We start from the raw sequence: 13,909 nt of genomic DNA on the forward strand, positions 1-13,909 counted from the left end.
ATTATTAAAAGAATAAAGTCATAATATTACCAGAATAACATTGTAATATTAGGAGAATAAAGTGGAAATGTTATTTGAAAACCAAAATATATATGAAAAAAACTAAGATGAGGAATGTTTTTGTTTTTTTTACACAAATATAGCAGGACTTTGAAAGGTTTGAGCAATAAATGTTTCTATTTAGAAGAAAAGAATCAAACTGAGCTACTCATGTTAGATATTAGTAACTAACCTTTTTTCTGGTCAAATAAATATTTTCTTTCTAGTTAAATTGCATTCCTATCCATTATTCTTCTTATTCTTATTAATCACCATCTTCAATAACTCTGAGGAATCTAAATTAATGAGTTACAACTAAATTTACTTTCCCTTTGGGATTAATAAAGTATTTTTGAATTTATTCTGATAATATAACGCACATACATTTCTGAGATTTTATTTTTAGCCCGTTTCGCCCAGCTCCTAAAAATCTGACTCTACCTTTTCATTCCTCACATGTCAGCAAACGGAAGTGGGACGAGGGAGACTTTGAAAGCGACATGGACGAAGACTTTGAGGACGACCTGGCAGAGGAGGGGCTGCCGACCGGGCACGACGCCGTGGCTCCCGGGAAGGGCATCCTGCTGCTGCCCCACCGCCAGCTGCACCCGCACTCCCAGCTGCTGAAGGTCCGGCCCAGCGTGGAGCAGGAGCCCCGCGTCGCCATCATGCCTCCCCACGCTCCGCACAGCCACCTGGGCGCGCAGGACCACGGAGAATGGACCTACGAGGAGCAGTTCAGACAGGTGAGACTGTTTTTTACAGATAAATCTTTAATTCTCACAACACCAGAGGGAAGAAACACGCTGCCTCCACCATCAAATGTTTTTTGTTGTCGTCGTTTACAGAGATTGAGCTTTAACTCATCCGTTATTTGACTATCAAGCACACAAATCTATATGCAGAAGGAGATTTTAATTAGTTTAAGTTATATTTAACATTACATGAGGTCCAATAAAAATAATTGACGAAACTAGCAATTAGCAATCATCCAGCAATATTTATTATTTTGCTGGACGATAAATTGTCTCAGAAATTATTGCAATAAACAATAATGTTCTTTTGACACCATTTAGAAATAATATAGTGGTTATGACATGATAATGCAAGTACTCCCAGTCAAAGGTGATTAAACTTTAATTTCTAACAAACATTTAACGCTAAAACTGGAAGAAATATTGAAAATAAATACAAAAAAACAAACCAAAAAAAGCAAATAAAATGAATTATAAAGTCTCTGCAAACAAAATTGTCCTTTTTATAAGGAGGCTAATTGAGACTAAAGCATTAGACTGAAGAGTTTAGTCGTGCAGTTTTTGGTAAAACGAGAAAAAGACAGGAGAAATTGATTTTAATTTATCACACAATTAATTAATTTATTGCAAAGGATTAGCTGAAGCAAACAAAACAACCCCACTAATTAACAAAATACAGACAATCTGAAGTTTCTCTAGTGAGAAATCAGAGGATTATTCTTTTCCTCTTCCGTTGGTGGAGATTGCCTGTTTCTCCCTGGTCTGGATACCACCTCGATCCGTTGCTTTGTCTCCCGTCTGTCTCGTCTTCTCAGCTCTCAACAGACCGTTGCGTCTGAGAGGCCCGTCAACACTTTTCCAGCCCATTCACCGCATTCGGTTGGTTTCAGGTTTCTCAGTGAGATAAACCTGCAGATGTTATTTAAAATGATCAGTAAAGCCGTGGATGAAGAGACCGGTTTCGTTCGGGAGTAGATTGGAGGTTGAATTAGGAAGTTTGACGCCATCTTGGAGTATTTTTGTGTTCATTTTTGATCAGAGTGAAGGTGAAAGTCTTTATTTAGTCACCAGGGATGTGCAGATGTGCCTCGCATCTCCTCGCATTGAACCTGCTGGGACTCTCAGCTGCACATGATGTAATCTGAACAGGCTGGGAAATCAACAGCTAAAAACCACATGTCATCACCAAGGTTACTATAGCTAACTAAAACTAGCAAAATCTGAAACTGACTAAGAGTTTTCCTTAACTGAGATAAATAAAAACAGTAATTAATGGGGGAAAACTATAACTAACTCGAACTATATTGTGTGTTTGTAAAACTAACTAAAACATACTGAAATTATAGATACGATATCCTTTGTTTTCATGTTTATTAGTCTATTTATTAGCATTTTGAGCTAATATTGATTTGTCACAAGCAGTTTACGTCAGCTGTTGGTAATTAACGGCACTTTGTATGCCTCCCATCTTTAATCTGAAAAAATGGCGACGACAAAACTTGGGATAAAACTCCAAAAAAACTTAGTTGGTTGTTCAGAAATAACTGAGAACATTCTTTGAAAAAGGTTTCTTCTGTATCATATTCATGACTCAGTCTACATAATCACAATTCATTGATCAAAAAACTGAAACTTCTTCTATGATTAATGAAACCAAACTAAATCTAATCAATATTTAACTGATAAACACTAGCAAATGCACTCTAAAAACTAATTTAAACTAACTGGATTATATAAACACACCGTCAAAACTAAATAAAACTAAACTGTAGTGAAAAGCCCAAAACTAATCTAACACTAGTTAACATCTGACCCTGCGTTAAAGGTCCTGGTCTAAACAAATTACTTTTTTTCCAACATATTTACTCTAGGCCTCGATTTAGCTTTAACTAAACCGATACTGACTAACGCTACTATTTCCCTGAAAATTTTTATAAATTTTTTCATTTTGCTTTATTGCTGAAAACAGAATAAAACATATTGATTAAGCATTAAAATTAAGATAAATAGCTTCTTTCTTTCACTGTGATACTAAATCCAGGCTTAGATGTGGCTTTAACTAACCTAATGCTGACTAACACGATTATTCCCCTCAAAATGTAATCAATTTTTTCAATTTTTGATTTAACAAAACTGTATTCACTTCAAAAACAAACTGAAAAAAATAACAAAATAGATTGAACAAGCGTTAAAAAAGATACATTTCTACTGAGTTGCACCAGGAGTGGAGTCTAAACGTTATTCCTGACTGAGTTGAGCAGATTCAGGCGAGAGTGGAAGTGGGGGAGGGTCGGTCAGGGAGCATTTTAACAGCTTTAGCGTGCAGGAGTTTACTGTAAACATGCCAGTGGGCGGCTGGATATTATGAGGGAGGCCTGAGTGAAACAAGACAGGCTGTTTACATGGGAAGACCAAAGTCTGTCAGCGGCTGGGTTCAGATCGGAGACTGCATGCTGTCAGTTAAAACAGAAGTCTAACCACAGTTCAGATACAAAAAAAACTTCCACTGTTTATAAATATGATATGAACTGGAACGGAATAAATTTTTTTCCCTCTGGAAACTGTATAAAGTCTTATCAGGAGGCTGACCTTTGCAGTGTAAAGCAATCATTGGAGTTATAGATGTACTTTTTAGTGTCCTTGGTTATAGTTTATAAAACAGATCTAGTAAACATACCTCCACTTAAGAGCTGAAGCCAGTTTTTTATCGCTTATATACATACATAGGTACGTATTGACACTTTGCAATTGCGTCACGTAATCATTCGAGACGCCATGATGGACGTGGGAAGGGGAGGGACGGGAGTATTGAACAGAGCGACGGAAATTGTTTTCCCCAAGTTGCTTTTACCAGTTTATTCATGGCTTCTACTTGTTCAAGTCGAGCTAATTTGTCGGTGAACGTAACACACCTGGTTGGGGCTCACAGATGGCGATATTTACAGAAGCTAGAAACAGCTAGCTTACAAACCGACCCTGACCTTGTCCCTCCTGACATGTTAATCGAATTACGGCTTTGCCTGAATTCACACCACAAGATTTATATCACTACGTCATAAACAGTGTTTCCTCTTACACCGAAGCACTATTTAAAAAGTACAAAAAACTAATGCTAACAGGTTTTTCCGTACATGCTAGGCTACATGACAATGCGCCATTGTCTCCATGGTTACTGACGTTACACACTTCTCCATAAAGCGAATTTTGATATCTTTCTAATCATACTTACTTATAAAGTATATGAACGTTAATCTTACCTTGTAAAAAGTGTTTGCTGCTAATCCGCGGTTACACCGAGGGCTGACAGTCATTATGATTGACGGCTGCTATCCATCGCCGCATCTTTCCTCGTTAAAAGTTATACAGTAAAATGACACGTTTGGTTTGCATCCTTGTCTGTTTGTGCAGCCGATACCGCAGCATCCTCATACCATTTTTAAAGTAAAATCGGCTAACTAAAAGTGATATTAGTCAGTCTGTTTTAGACTAGCTGTAAAGGAGCGCATTGGTTGTTTTAACGTCCGTCATGGCGGAGTGGGCGGAGCTCTGGAAAGCGTGACGTCACGTGCAAAGGGTTACTATAACTGTATGCTTATACTGCTCTGGAAACCACTTAAAATTCTGTACTTTGTATAGGTATATGATTTAGTAAAATTAACATTGTATTTTCATTCTATGAACTACTGAACTCTTCCAGTGTTAAAACATTAGTATAGTTGTTTATAAATGAATATAAACTTGATTTCTTTGCATTATTTGAGGTCTGAAAGCACTGCCTCGTTTTTATTACTTTGACTATATCTCATTTTCTGCAAATAAATACAACATTTTTGCTTGGAATATCAGAGACCTGTTGTCAGTACTTCATAGAATAGAAGAACAATGTTCAGTTTACTCCAACATATACATAAAAAGTAAATTCAGAGAAACTGATCATTTTAGGTGGTCTCTTAATTCCTTCCAGAGCTATATATGTATAAATGTGTTTGTGTGGCACCGACTGAGCCACCATTTTACGTAGCAGCTTATTACATAATGGAAGCCACCACTGAAATGCAAACACAATCATGGCCTGTTGCAATATTTCCAACCATAAAACACACTCATCAGTGTGAGAAACAAGCCAGTCTCGTCTCCGACGTTTCTCAACTCTTTTCAGCGCTGACACGGTCCGCGTGTCGCAGGCGGATTATCTCGGCCACGTTGCACGCAGCCTTCATTATCAAGCCCTAACTATAGATTCTGTAATTTAAGGCCTATTTTTTTGTAATTACAGGCTGTGGAATATAACTCCCCTAAAACCTATACTCTGCTTCTGAAAATAAGCCACCCCTCCCTGTGTGAGTGCCCTGACAGGGCATTCTCAGATTTCATGTGGCAGGTACGACATACTGGGCAATTTTATTGTCAGGCGTCACTCGGCTGTGGATTAGATTTGCATTTAATGCATCTGACTCCTAATCATGTTGGTTGTTTATTAATCTATAGATTATGAAAGCCTGCATTGTATTTATCTTACCATAGATGTAGAGAAAATTGATCATGAAAGAAAAACAATCCAGTATTTTAGAAAGACATTGCTATTTCTGGCCTTGGATGATTATAGCAATAAGCTGTAATTGCAGTTATAGCCTGTTATAATAACTGTCTCCTGATAATTCAAACTGTCTTGCTTTGCATACTCTAGATTGCATATTTATTTAGCTTCTTCTTTTTCTTCTCAACCTTACATTTGTGGTTTCTTCATTGCCTTTTATTGGTAGATATTTAAACCATCATCTGGCAGTTTTTTTTTTTATTATTATTATTATATCTCACGGCCCTGCCTGGTCTTGGTTGTTGTGAAATATCAAAAGTGATGAAGCAGAAAATTTGTAGCTGCTGTTATGTGTGAAGCAACGAACACACGGTAATCGTCTGCACCAGAAAAACAGCGCAATAAAAGTAATTATATAACAGCTATCATCTAAAAAGGTTCTGCCTTCAGTTTTCAAATGACTGATGCAGACGTGGAAAAGTGCTGAGTGGGCAGCGTTACTTTTATCATTAATAAAAAGAAGTGCATTTTTGTATCTTTGTGGCTCAGGAGTTTTACCCGTTATTCAGAAGTTAGTCGACTGCTCAACCTTTCGCTCTGGTAATCCTTTACCTTCACAAACGAGTGTTTTAGTCCAAACATATCCAATAATATAGAAAGTGAACGTTATCTCATTTGTTCAGGTTACAGCCTTTTTCCTGGGATTTTATGCTTCACTGTACCTGCTGCAGAGAGAAAACATCCAGTGGGTGGTGCAAGTTGTTACAATCAATAGTAGCTACACAGGCACACCCACTAAAAGGAAACAAACGCACCCAGTGGAACACTTTCATTCTATTGGCTGAGAGGTTGCCAGGCAACGGTGCTTTTTTTGTTCCAAGCACGAACAGAAAGTGATTCTCATCTAGCAGACAGGTTTGCTAGCGGGGATTTGATCGGAGCAGGGACACGTTTTGAGCGTGAGGAGAAAGGTTTGAGAAATCACAGTGAATATTTGAAAGAGAGCAGAAGTTTTGAGTACAACCATTGCAAGTTTTGAGAAGAAAGACGTGAAGTCCTGCTTTCAAACTGAAAATGTGTGGTCTCCAAAAAGTCCCCCATAAATAAAGGGCAATTTTTTTAGAATAAATGTCTAATAGTGAGCAGGTTCTCCCATTTGAGATGTTAGTTTGCTTCTTTTAAATAATCCTCTGCTTGGTCATTTTTGGTGGATGTCCATTTTGGTAGGTTCTCTCTTTCTAAAGTTGGATTAAGCGTTGAAAAATGCTCCATCATTACGTGGATTAACGTCAACATCGACACTTTTTTCTTTGTAAAAAAAAAAAAGTTAAAAAGAATCTACAAAAGCACCTGAGAGTCCATAATGCTCCATAGTTATGGACTAGGACTGAACTGATTAATTAGATTAGTAGTAATTAATCAATTGTTGAAATGATCGTCAACGAAGTAAATAGTCAGTTGATAGTTAACTGGAGTGTACAGACTCAAAAAAATACCATTTGCTGAAAGAACAACACAGACAGAGCAGTAATTAAGCCAAAACTGTACCAAAACTTAAACATTTTGCACTTAAGATGAAATAACCCATTTTGTTTGTGAATATGTTCTATCTAGAACTCAAGTGTCTTAGTTTTAGGTTCACCAAGTTCAAATTCTGCAAAAGCGTAAAAAATCCCTCCTATATATCCAGTCATTAATCCATTATATATCCAGTCATTAATCAGTTAGTGTGAAAAATAATCAATTAATCTACAAATGACCAAGTATACATCAAAGAAAAGCTATGTTATTGCATTTTAAGTAATACATTGTTTATTTTCTAAATTAATTGTTCGTTGCAGGACTAGTTTGGACTTTATTTTGTAAGTAAACTGTACCTAAGTCTTCCCAAAGCTGTGTTCTTGTGTTTTTGGTCTTTCTGATGCTAATCTATGAAAACCTCTGAAGTCTTCAGAGAACTGCTGCTTGTGTGAGGAGATTAAGTTGTAGACAGGTGAACTCTGCGTCTGCAGGCAAATATTTGTGCTTGATTTAATTTTGCTCAGATCAGATCAGAGTAGAGAGGTTCAACACAAATACATGCAACACTTTCTGTTAATTTTTAAAGCTGATTTCGCAAGTCAAACGGTTATGCCTACGCTCGTCTTTCACATGAAATTCCAATAAATAAAAAAACAGAAGTTTGTGGTTCTAACGAGACAAAACATGAAAAGTTGATGTCTGATCTGTTAAATTGCGCTATGCTTTGATAGTAGAAACACAAATGTTAGCTTTTCATCAGCAATTTTTTCCCAAACTGTACTTGACAATGCACCTGGTAGCTTAAAGACATGAGTCTGCTGGTCTTCTGAGTCGGGTTTGTGCCTGTAAAACTTGACAGTGTTGCTTCACAGTGTTTATGTCTGTCTCTCTTGTTTGCGTAACACAGTTTCAGGTCACATTTCTGAATGCAAAGTCATACTTTTTTGGGAAAAACATCAAATCAATTTGGTTTATTGCATGCAGCAACACTGGATTATTCCAGTCATGGACTTTACAAACTTCAGATTTGTTGTTAAATAGTTTTTTTATCGGTTCTTTTTACAATATTTTCTTTGAAAACCTGGGATTCTCTTTTGTTGGTTAGTACAAAATTTAAATCTGCAACCGATTCCTAATTGAAAATTGATAAACTAGGCTTCATTGTGACATTAATGCGATGAGCAGGAAGGATCTCCAGTAGCAGTCAATCTTGCATTGAATCTGAAAACACCTCTGACTGAAATTGCTGTCTCAGCATCAGGACATGCTAGCCGCTCAAAATCCAGGCAGCACAGATGACGTTCGACTGCTAATCCACTTCATTTGCTTTTGACGCTCCTCTTTTGTTTTGAAAGTAAAAAGGAAAGAATTATCCTTCCAGCTGAACAGTTTCCAAAACTAAAAGAAAATAATTGTCCTTATCATAACCAAAATTTATAAAAAGAGGAAATGAGTACTAAAGTAATTGAGCTAATTATAAAAAGACCTTTAAAAAGTTACAAAATACATTTCTTTTGTAGTATTTCCAGTCATTTTTTAAACAAAAGATGTAGAGTTTTTATTTATGGTTTCTGAGATTTGAATAAAAACATAATTACTCTTTCGTTTTGCGAAAACTCAAAGGTCAAAGCCAGTCCATCATGTTCACAGCTATTTATAAGTCTTTTGGGTTTCTGTTCAAATCTGAGAAATGTTAACATGAACTGAAAACGCCATAACTCCCTCGCTCACATCCACGGGTCAGTTTCTTTGTCTGATCGGATTTCATTATCTCACCGTCGCCTGAAGGTGCAAGTCAACAAAAAGCTACTCGCATTGTTTGAAACTTAATCTGTTGACATGTTTTAGTCACAAGTAAGTTGGTTTTTTTATTATTTATAAACACAGTGGCTTTTTCTGCTCTCATTTTATTGCCACAAAGCAAACATTTTAATGTTTTTTACCAATAATTTGCAGAGTAATCATGTTGCTAAGTAGTTTTCCGGATGTCTGGGGAGGAAGGGGTTAAGGCGGTACAGTTTATTTTGAGCAGGTGGGTGGAGGCTGCAGGAATGTGCTTGATGGAGGGTGATAATGTGGCCACTAGGAACCTCAGATCCTCAGCAGAAACTTTGCATGCCTCTATCAGTCCTGAGCAGCCATGGCTTCTCCAAACTGTAAACTGACGTGTGCAGATCGCTTGTGACTTATGAAGAGCCCATAAAGTCTGAATTATGCTGCAGACTGAGTGAGACGAAGTAAAACCCAAATAATATACGACGTTCTTAATTTACAAGTTGTTAAAAAATGTCTTTCTCTTTCTTTCTACATGCACGGTGCGCTGCAGGGGAAAAAAAATCCTAACAAATTTGTAGTTGACATTTCGCCTCCAGGCAGTGTGCTGCAAAGACATATTGGCAAATCCCAACCTGCATTCCTGGAGGATCATCCAGACACCTTCCTCCGCTCTCCGCTGACATGTCAGACTAAATTAAGCCAAGAGGTGCCGGCTGCTCCAAGTCTGATTACGCTGTGGCTTTAAGTGAATTAATCAAAAATATTCAAGGCCCTTTGCCAGCGCCGTCATATCAGGCCAGGGCAGGAAGCAGAGAGAATTAAATAAAGGGCAGAGATTTATACAGATATCAAATTATGCCACGCTGTTGGATTAATCTGTAAATGAAACTGATTTGAGTGTCTGGTGGCGTTTATTTCCGTGATACCAGCTTGATACCACTTATAGCCCTTCTTGGTATTTGAACTCTCTATAGACATGTGGCTCTGCGATATCTATAGAAATTTTCATGCATATTAGATTTGCACAAAGCCAACAACTTTATAAACTTCATTAATAATTTTCATTATTCTTGCATCCATTTTTTCTCAGTCTGTCACCAATATGAAGCCTATTAAGGTTTTAAAAGTTTCAAAACTTTCTTAGTTTTAGTTTGTTTGTTGTATCAAAATTGTAAGATTTAATCTCTTCTTTCTGTCTTAATCTTAAACAAAAACACAGAGGAAAACTATTTTAAAAAAAACTTTTATGTTTTTAAACTAGATACTGAATTTGTCTCAATAAGTAAATTGCAAATTTTTCCCGGCATAAAAATCACCGTCCAAGTAACTCTCACACATACAGCTGAAGACAAACAAAAATAAGCGAATAATTGTAATAATTTGTTGTAAAACCATTTTACTGAAACGTTATTTGTAATTTAGTTTTGTCTTACTTCAAGTGTACTTGGACATTTGCACTTTAAACTAGACCTAAAGTAAACGGTAAGATTTTGCAGTGGTAGTTTTATTGCAATAAAAATATTTTTAATGGGAAAGCGTTGACATGATTGATGCATATTTTGCCTGCTGTCTCTTTAAATTAGAGATGCACTAATTTGATATTAATATCTGACCCACAGTGGCCGATCTATTCAGTCTAACTCTATGTTTTGTACTCTGGGTGACCTCATGCTTTATTTTTTTATTTTATATCATTTGATGGGTTTGTTGCAGCTTCAGTTTCTTTATTATTTATTTTACACTGGCTGTTTCACTGACTGAACAAATTAAAGTTGTTTTTACAGGTTTGACCAGGTTTGTTGGTGTATTTAATTGTGCTGTAGGTGCAGAGCTGCCAAATAAATGTGTAACTATGTCTATGTTTTAATAACAGAAGCTGCAGTTCAGCAGTTTTTTCTGTATTGGATCTATACTAAACCTCAGATATCTGTATCGGTATCAAAAGTGAAAAAAGTGGATTGTTGCATCTCTAATTTAAATTGGAGAAAGAATACAGTAATCAAAACCTATATCACAAGGCTTCTCACTTTAACTTTACCAACATCAGCGCTTCAAATGCTCGATTCATTTCGCCTCTAAACGCTCTGAACGTTTCTAGATGTGCAGGTTTGATAATCCTGCTCAGTGCTGCTGTGTCTCCATGGCTAAATACCTCACCCTGCTCCCCTGTATAAACAATATCTTCTTCAGGCCAGAAGCCATCCAGGGGCCACGCAGAGCCTTTGAAGTCTCCGCGTCTCTGTCTGCTTTAAACACCAGCAGCTGGACAGATGGAGCCCAGATGGACAGTAAAGTAGGGATGTCTTTAAAAATTCATGGCACTCACCATGATCAGTTGAAATGGAGGGAGGGGGTTGGCATTAAACATTAAATTGCTCAGACCCTCCCACCCACACACACACCTACACACACACACACACCTACACACACACACGCACGCACGCGCGCACACACACACACAGGGAGCCGGGGGAGGGGGCTGTTAGGGACTACAGGAAGTGCAGCAGAAATAAGAGCCAATTGGGAGCGACACTTACTGGGATTGCCCATCAGGTTTCCGCTGATACAGCTGTCTGATAAGTGCATGTTGAGTTTATAATCCACTATAGGGGAGCCTTTTGATCCATGTTTATGAGTTCTTTTTATTTTGCTGGGTTTTCTTTGGTCTTTTAGGAGCAATTCTCATTTTATAACATTATTACAACCCAAAAAGAGACTTAAATATCCTGAGAGTATGCTGTGCTTTGCTAGCATGCTGCAAAAATGTATTTTATTGGGATAAATTAGCACAATATAACCTCCTTTCCACATATTAATGCCCACTGCTTGTCAGCTGGCTGAAAAAGTAGATCAAATTTACAATTTTTTAAAAATTATGATTCAGGTCATACTTGAGACAGTAATTTGGAGAATAAACACAAACCAATAAATGACGAAACAAAAACCAAACAATTAAACAAACACCAGCAATTATTTCCATAAGTAGGTGTTTATGTTTTAAACAACTAAAAAGAAAATACATAAAATATAAACAGAAATTAAACAAAATGTATAACTTTGTTTATTTGTTAGTATTGTCAAAAATGGGGTATTAAAGTAAACATTTATATTTTATTATATTTAGCTTATTTAGTTATTTAAATTTTGCAATTTAGTTAGTTTTTTAAGTTTGAAAATATTTTGGATTTACAATTTATCTAATTGTTGAAGTACATACGCTTTTTAAAACATAATTTTAAGACTTTTTTAGTCTTAAAATAAAATTTTTGCATCTTTTTGCAAAGCTTGCAATAAAATGAAATAATTGTAATAAAAATAAATATATGTAGACATAAAATTCTACCTGCAAGAATAAGATCATCACAATGTTGACAAATCCACCAGTAACTGAGTAAAATGTCATATTTGTGATTAAATCTTCAACAATTTTGCTAATAGGATAAAGTATAAAAGGATAAAAGGATAAAAAATAAAACCAAATATTAAAATAAAATTACACATAACATTAAAATGTTAAAGATTGCAAGATAATAAAGAGAAACTGATATTTCACTAGTTTATATATGATTTTAGTTTATGTTCAAGGAACCAGAACCAATAAAACCCAAAAATAAAAACGGTATCAGTGCATCCTGAAACCCAGAGATGGTGCTAAAATGGCCAAACTAAATTTGATCTAATGTGTGAAATAAAAAAAATATATTTTCCAATGTAGAATGTATATTGTATCCAAATTCTCCAACATTTTTTGTTAATTTTTCTTGTTTGCGATTATAACTAACGTGCATTTATCTCTCTTAGTGTCATATGTTTCATCTCTGCTTCAAGGTTTTAAATTAACTTCTTTATAACTTCAGTGGGATGGGTTTGAATTAAGATTACAATTTAGAGAGATAATCTACATAATCTGTTGTTTTAGTAATGGTAAGTCTCTCCCCAACTGTTAAAGTTGTCAGATTTGCTATGGAAAGTAGTACAATGAGCATAACGTGAAAACATCTTATTATTAAACCAACCAAAACATGTAGTCATTTTTTTAATTCCAGCGTTTAGTTTTTTCTTTTCCACATATACCTTAGTTTTTTCTCCTCAACTCCAAAGCCGTTTATAAAGCGCATCATCTGGAGCCCTGGTGGCTCATATCAGTCTGCATTATTCAGCAGTGAGGGGTTTTTTCATTAGATTTCTGGAGGAACTTGAGTTTAATTAAAAGACAGGACATGGTTTTATAGGTCCTGCCTGAGAGAGGGTTAAAAACCGGAGCGAGTTATCATGGAGAGACCTCTGAAAGTCTTCCTGTTTTAAAGGGAAAGGAGCGGAGGGAAAACACGAGGTGCGACTGAGGCAACAGGAAAAAGTCCCTCACTTGGCACAGCGCTTTGACTCGCAGCCAAGTAGAGCGTGTAGTAAACGCTCATTTCAACTGTGAAGCACCGCAGAGCATTTGAAACGAGTCCAAGCCCGAGCATGCTGCATGGGCCTGATGTCAGAAACTGTACAGCCATGGGGATTCTGGAAATTGGCAGGCACTCAATACGGACCAGGAGAGGGGGGCTGGGGAAGGAATGTAAACAAAGATTGTGTAAAGGCCAGAGTTGGCGCCTTTATCCTGTCTCTTTCTTTCTTTCTCTGTTGAGCGGTGAGGCTTTTTCTCAGGCTTCCTCTTATGCTCAAAGCTTCAGGAAACGATAAGAAGTTATCAGATTGTGAGGACGTCTCTTGTCCACATCCCTCTACGAGTGACGCCAAAGATTGATTTGGTCAGATTCAGCCCAATTACAGAACAATCTCATTGTGAAACGAGATTACACTATATTTGATACTGATACCTCATGATTGGGGTCAAAACGTACTGATATTTAAAACTGTTCAGGATTTTATCTCGACAAAATATCTAGTTCAGTTTCCCATATTGTCGTTTTCAGGGTACTCTGCCCTTTATGTCATCAGACTTTCTCAAAGTTTTTTAGTGATCTGCTTTCATTCTTTGTAATGAAATGATCTATATCTTTCTGTATTTTATATTCTATATTTTTACGCTACTGAAAAATACAATAGTTTTGACAGGTGCAGAACACAACCAACAACTAAAAATGGCGCTTCTGGATTGGCTTTGGTAACACTAACCAATAGTCAAGTTGCGTTGCGCCTTCACCTGGACATTGCAATCCCGCTCAATTCTCATCGCCCCATTTCTCCCATTGAGCACGATTTCTCCAGTAGAATTTAAGTCTGTAGTTTCAATCAGTGTTAGCCACACTTCCAAATATTAAATTAACAG

General features: G+C 36.6%; 1 protein-coding gene across 3 annotated transcripts in view; it reads left to right on the forward strand.

Moving 5' to 3' along the window:
* The window catches only part of arid3a (AT-rich interactive domain 3A), a 70,135-nt gene that overhangs the window by 23,753 nt on the left and 32,473 nt on the right, over nucleotides 1-13,909 (forward strand). For all 3 annotated transcript variants that reach the window (XM_008406648.2, XM_008406651.2, XM_008406649.2), the window contains exon 3: nucleotides 503-785. In XM_008406648.2, coding sequence (XP_008404870.1) covers nucleotides 503-785 — 283 coding nt within the window. The remainder of the gene's footprint in view (nucleotides 1-502; nucleotides 786-13,909) is intronic.

This window comes from Poecilia reticulata, linkage group LG4, assembly GCF_000633615.1.
Source record: "Poecilia reticulata strain Guanapo linkage group LG4, Guppy_female_1.0+MT, whole genome shotgun sequence".
NCBI lineage: Eukaryota > Metazoa > Chordata > Actinopteri > Cyprinodontiformes > Poeciliidae > Poecilia > Poecilia reticulata.